This window comes from Triplophysa rosa, unplaced genomic scaffold (assembly GCF_024868665.1).
Source record: "Triplophysa rosa unplaced genomic scaffold, Trosa_1v2 scaffold54_ERROPOS3010582, whole genome shotgun sequence".
NCBI lineage: Eukaryota > Metazoa > Chordata > Actinopteri > Cypriniformes > Nemacheilidae > Triplophysa > Triplophysa rosa.
The window spans coordinates 122,199-128,170 of NW_026634563.1; the positions used below are offsets into that span (position 1 = coordinate 122,199).

At 39.5% G+C, this 5,972-nt stretch overlaps 1 protein-coding gene across 2 annotated transcripts in view; it reads right to left on the reverse strand.

Annotated features, from left to right (window-relative positions):
- Positions 1 to 500: 500 nt before the first annotated feature.
- Positions 501 to 5,972, reverse strand: part of cd44b (CD44 molecule (Indian blood group) b) — a 29,252-nt gene continuing 23,780 nt past the window's right edge. For both annotated transcript variants that reach the window (XM_057328561.1, XM_057328560.1), the window contains exons 6-8: positions 3,064 to 3,219; positions 2,129 to 2,207; positions 501 to 1,179 (exon numbers count right to left, since the gene is read on the reverse strand). In XM_057328561.1, coding sequence (XP_057184544.1) covers positions 1,014 to 1,179; positions 2,129 to 2,207; positions 3,064 to 3,219 — 401 coding nt within the window. In that variant the 3' untranslated portion in view covers positions 501 to 1,013. The remainder of the gene's footprint in view (positions 1,180 to 2,128; positions 2,208 to 3,063; positions 3,220 to 5,972) is intronic.

A 5,972-nucleotide genomic window follows, 5' to 3' on the forward strand; every position in this document is an offset into this window, starting at 1 on the left:
AGTCCGGCATGCAAATTTCATTCGCCAATTTTCATTGGCCTTTTCTAGAGAAGTCGGAAGCGATTGGTTCTCAAGGACGAACCCCATCTGTCAGTTCGACACAACGTCTCGTTCCCTCCATCAGGGAACCGAGGTTACAAATGTAACCGAGACGTTAAATCTTGAAATTGAAACTGAGTTAGACCATTCAAATTGTACCATCTAAACACGTTAACCCCACCCCCGTACAATAATGTGTTTTAATGAAGGTGTGATGATGGTTAACTGAATCATTTTCTTTCTGGTAACCATTAAATTCATTCACAACTTGCACACATTTATTCCTAATCTCATTATTTAGTAACGTAACATTATTTCAGGATTTTATCATTTCACATACGTGACTTTTTTTCCATCTAAAACTGTGTTTTGTAGTTTGCATCATTGGATAAAACTGTCAGTGGCTCAACATTTTTCTTGTAGAAAAGGTGCTAACTCGAACATCATGAAACGCAACAGAATTTTTGAACATACAAACGTTTATTGTATTTGGTAAAAATCACATCGCTAGCAAGATCACTGAACAATTTGCTGTGAATTGCTGCACTGATATGTAACAGAATATTTAAAGTGATTTTAAATAGCAGTATTAAAAAAATGAAGTCGCAGAGTACTCGGTTCTACCTGTTCTTGATAAATACCAGAGGTCATGTTGCACGAGGCACCAAAGCACTCACATCACAGAAATATAAGACATCAGTGTGCCAGAGTCCTTACCAGGGTCCAAACCCATGCTTTGCAGCACCAAATTGCAGCTAGGCCTTTAGACAATTATTTCATAAAAAATATTCTTACACACCACAGACAAAAATATTCGGTATGGCCCTGCGTGAGAAAATGGATGTGTGTTGTGACAAGGTGAGAACAGAGTCAATTGTGAATGTGTGGGAGTTGGCAGCCCTGTCGTTTGACAGGTTTCTTCACAATGTAATTCTTCTTTGGTTTTCTTTCTTATTCCTGCTGGGTTTGCTCTGCTATTCATTAAGACTGATGTCGACAACCTCTGAGTTGCTCGCAGGGACCTTCTCAGTGTTCATGAGCTTGATTGTCTCTTGATGTTGAGTGAATGATGCTGATGTGCCATTTCCCTCAGCACTGCTCACCTTTGTGATAACCAGAGTCTGTTTCCTACCACAACAGCTGTAGAAAGAAATTAAAGATATCCCATTAAAAATCCCATTAAAAATGTTGACATGTATAGAAATCACTTATGGAAAAGACATGTCCTGACAGGATCAAGACAGTCCTGTGTTCTGTGTTTTGAAGAGCATGGCAATTTTTTGTTTCTCTGTGCTATGTGCTTTCCTGTCTCATGTCTCATTATTGTTTCATGCTCCACACTTATCATTTGTAATTATGCCTTGTTATGCTGCCCTTGTGTTTGTTTGTTCTGGTAAACTGTCTCTCTAAATGTGTCTCTAGTATAACCCAGAGACAGTCTGAAGATAAGTTTTAAATGTATCCTGTCTAAAAGTTCTTGTTATGGTGTTTACCCCTCATATGTATTTTTTGTTAAATAAATAAAGTTTTTGAAATGCTAATCTGTGGTTAGTCTCACAAACGCTAACAGAATGCAGTTAAGAACCCAACAGACGATTAGTAATCACAAGAGTTATTCTGCATCCATTCTAAAATGGGAAGTGTCAGCTTTCTAAGAAATACTATGCGTGTATTCTGAAGGACGCATGAATAGCAACCATTTTATTTTGGGTATGTCAAATTTGCATGTCGTTTCCAGAATGGGGGTGCTAATGCTATGCACCATGCTTGCCTGTCTTTTGTGTTTACTGTTTCTTCTTGCATGTCAACTGCTACAAGTTCATTAATGTAAGTCATTTGTCATACTGTATATAGGTTAAAAAAAGGTTAAAAAGCAAAATCTTTCCAAGTACCCATTGACCCGGCAGAAATGCCTTCATTCTTTATACCCCTGGTTAGGAGGTACACGTTAATAAATGTCACATACTTTGGTGTTTGTTAATTTCAAACATTAAGATGAAAATTGCTTAAATCTTTGCTGTTTTATGACCTTAAAAATCACGCAATATATTTGTGTTTCTACTGTGGGCTGTAGTAAATACAGTCATACCTTTTTCTTGTTGCTGCCACAACACACAAAAGCAGAATGACAAGAACCGCCAAAATTGCAAGTAAAATAACCAGCCAATCTGTGAAAAGATTTGAACAAATAATATTTAATTTTCAAATCCACCAATATTTAGTGCAGGTTTATAGTGAATTCAGCCAGATGTAAAACTTCAACAGACTACATCTCTCAAATTCCTGAAAATAAAGGGATGTACCGCTGGGTAAAACATATCAATTCTCAATTTAACAAAACAAAATATCAATTCGATAATCTTCATATCAATTCTTAATCTGTGTGCTTTAGAGACTCTGAATATTATCTGTAATTCACATCTTGTCACCATTTTTTGCTTTACTTGAAATTAAGACAGAGGATCATGATGGAAGGTATACATAAAGCCTTTATCTGGGCCTGTTTTCAATTTTGAAAACATATTCCTTAATGATGTCTTAAATTGTTAATGAATTTCACTGTTGCACATTTACAATGTTTTTAATATTTTACAGTAATGTTGATTCTGCAGTTAGTGCTTACCTTTTGTGTATTGTACGCATGTGCACATTTATTATTTCGTGGCACAATGTTTGTTCCTCAGAGTAAAAGTATGAAGTAATTAAACATACAGTAATTGTGTATGCCTATTGTGAATGTAAATGTGTATTTCCCATACTACAGACAAGTTCCAGTAAACAGCATTTATATTCAAAAACAAAAAATCTAACATTTTTCATTAAACATCGATAACTAATAGAATCTAAAACCATATAAATAAAAATTGAATCAGATTGGTCGCAGTATCCAGCCCTAATGTCTATGATGCATTAGACCCTGTTACTATATATGACATTATATTATATCATATTTCACACGTCATAACACTCTGCTATATGTTGAAAATGATGAAAATAATGTCATAATTAATTTGCGATCATTACCTGAGTTCTCTCTGCCAGTTTGATAAGACTCATTGTTCTTTGTAGAACTCTCATCTACAGACGCAGAGGCACCATTGGTCCAATAGACTTCAGTAGACGACTCGAGGGCTGCTGTGTCTTTCAGACGTGTAATGTCAGATGTCGAGTTTCCATGATCTTGTAATGAGTTATGCAAAACATCAAATATATGTCAAATGAAATGTGCACATTTAAACATTTTTTTGTTTCAAAAATGTTTCAGGTTACTGTCACTAAAAAAATCTATTGTGCTACAAAAATGTGTTACTGCCGAGCTTCAGAAAATGTGTTCCTGCTGAGGTAAAGGGATTTTGTTCCTGTTTAGCTACAGGAAATGGGTTCTGGTGGCTCAGCTGCTTAGGCATAAGAAGGTACTATGGTTTTCAATCTCATGGAATGCAAAAAGCATGACTTGACTATTGCATGTTGCTTTGATAAAATTCTAAGAAAGATTAACCACTACCTGAATATCAGGCAGTCTATGATGCGTATGTCCCTGATACTAGAATTTCCATTAGACAACTTTACTGAATATTACAGTTCTTTCATCATAAATCTAGCCACAGGAGGTCACAAGTCAGTGTACTTTTTGTGCCGGTCCCAAGCCCGGATAAATAGAGAGGGTTGTGTCAGGAAGGGCATCCGACATAAAACTTTTGCCAAATCAAATATGCAAATCAATAACATGACTTCCATACCGGATCGGTCGGGGCCCGGGTTAACAACGACCGCCATCGGTGCCGTTGACCTACAGGGCACTGGTGGAAATTGGGCTACTGTTGGTCAAAGGAGAGGAGGAAGGTGTGTTAGAGGAGGAAGGCGTGTCCGTAGGCAGAGAGAGAAGAGGAAAGGCAGGAGTTTCAGACTGAAAGTAGGGACTTTGAATGTTGGTACGTTGACAGGTAAAGGCAGAGAGCTGGTAGATATGATGCAGAGGAGGAAAGTCGACATTCTGTGTGTCCAGGAGACCAGGTGGAAAGGGAGCAAGGCTAGAAGCATTGGAGCGGGGTTTAAACTGTTTTATCATGGTGCGGACAGGAAGAGAAATGGAGTAGGAGTGATCCTGAAGGAGGAGTGTGTGAAGAATGTTCTGGAGGTAAAGAGAGTGTCAGATAGGTTGATGAGTCTGAAGCTGGAAATTGAAGGTGTGATGTTGAATGTTGTCAGTGCTTATGCTCCACAAGTAGGTTGTGAGCAAGAGGAGAAAGACAGATTCTGGAGCGAGTTTGAGGAAGTGATGCAGAGTGTTCCCAGAGGTGAGAGAGTGGTGATAGGCGCAGACTTTAATGGACATGTTGGTGAAGGGAATAGTGGGGATGAGGAAGTGATGGGCAGGTTTGGTCTTCAGGAAAGGAACCCAGAAGGACAGAGGTTGGTAGACTTTGCTAAAAGTATGGAGATGGCTGTGGTGAACACGTACTTTCAGAAGAGGCAGGAACACAGGTGCAGAGCAGCACACAGGTGGACTATATTTTATGTAGACGCTGTAATCTGATGGAGATTAGCGATTGCAAAGTAGTGGTAGGAGAGAGTGTAGCTAGACAGCATAGGATGGTGGTGTGTAAGATGACTCTGGTGGTGAGGAAGATGAAGAGAGCAAAGGCAGAGCAGAAGACAAAGTGGTGGAAGTTGGAAAAGGAAGAGTGCCGTGTTGTTTTCAGGGAAGAGTTGAGACAGGCTTTAGGTGGTCAGGAGGTGCTTCCAGATGACTGGACTACTACAGCCAAAGTGATCAGGGAGACAGGTAGGAAGGTGCTAGGTGTATCATCTGGAAGGAGAAAAGAAGACAAGGAGACTTGGTGGTGGAATGAGGAAGTTCAGGAGAGTATCCAGAGGAAGAGGTTAGCTAGGAAGAAGTGGGACAGTGAGAGGACAGAGGAAAGTAGACAGGAATATAGGGAGATGCAGCGTGAGGTTAAGATAGAGGTTGCAAAGGCCAAACAGAAAGCTTATGAGGATATGTATGCAAGGTTAGATAGTAAGGAAGGTGAGAGGGATTTGTATCGGTTGGCGAGGCAGAGGGATAGAGATGGAAAGGATGTGCAGCAGGTTAGAGTGATTAAAGATAGAGATGGAAATGTGTTAACAGGTGACAGGAGGGTGAGGGAAAGATGGAAGGAGTACTTTGAGGAACTGATGAATGAGGAAAATGGCAGGGAGAGAAGAGTAGTAGAGGCAAATATTGTTGAGCAGGAAGTAGAAAGGATTAGCAAGGGTGAAGTTAGGAGAGCTTTGAAGAGGATGAAGAGAGGAAAGGCGGTTGGTCCGGATGACATACCAGTGGAGGTATGGAAGTGTCTAGGAGAGATGGCAGTAGAGTTTTTAACTAGGTTGTTCAACGAGGTCTTAGAGAGTGAGAGGATGCCTGAGGAATGGAGGAGAAATGTTTTGGTGCTTTTTCAGATTTGTTGCAAATGTTCTTTATTATGCACTTTTTGTATTTCCTGTTTCCTGAGTTTCTGTTTCCTGTTCCTGCTTCGTGCATCGCTGCCGGCAGCTTGTTTGTATCCGTGCTCTTATCACTTCGCTCTAATATTAGTGTATTTTATTTTCGTTAATTATTATTGTCGTTGCTAACTTATCCTGATATCTCAATAACCCTGTTCCTGTTATTTACTTGGAAGAGTCTAAACCAAAAGTGATAGTTAACTTAACGCCGTTAGCATAGCAATAGCGTGTTAGCTTGCTTTCTGTTCACACTGTGGAATATCATCTTGCCTCTGGTTTGTCTTGTGTGCTAACTGTTTCTCTTTTTAAGCGAGTATACTACGATCCATCGAGCAACCTTGGTAAGTTGGAATTGCACTTCAAATCCGGTGAGTTATGGCTTCTATTCCTATTATTGTTACTTGCACCTCATGTCATATGTTTAGCTTAGCCTTCTCTGTCAG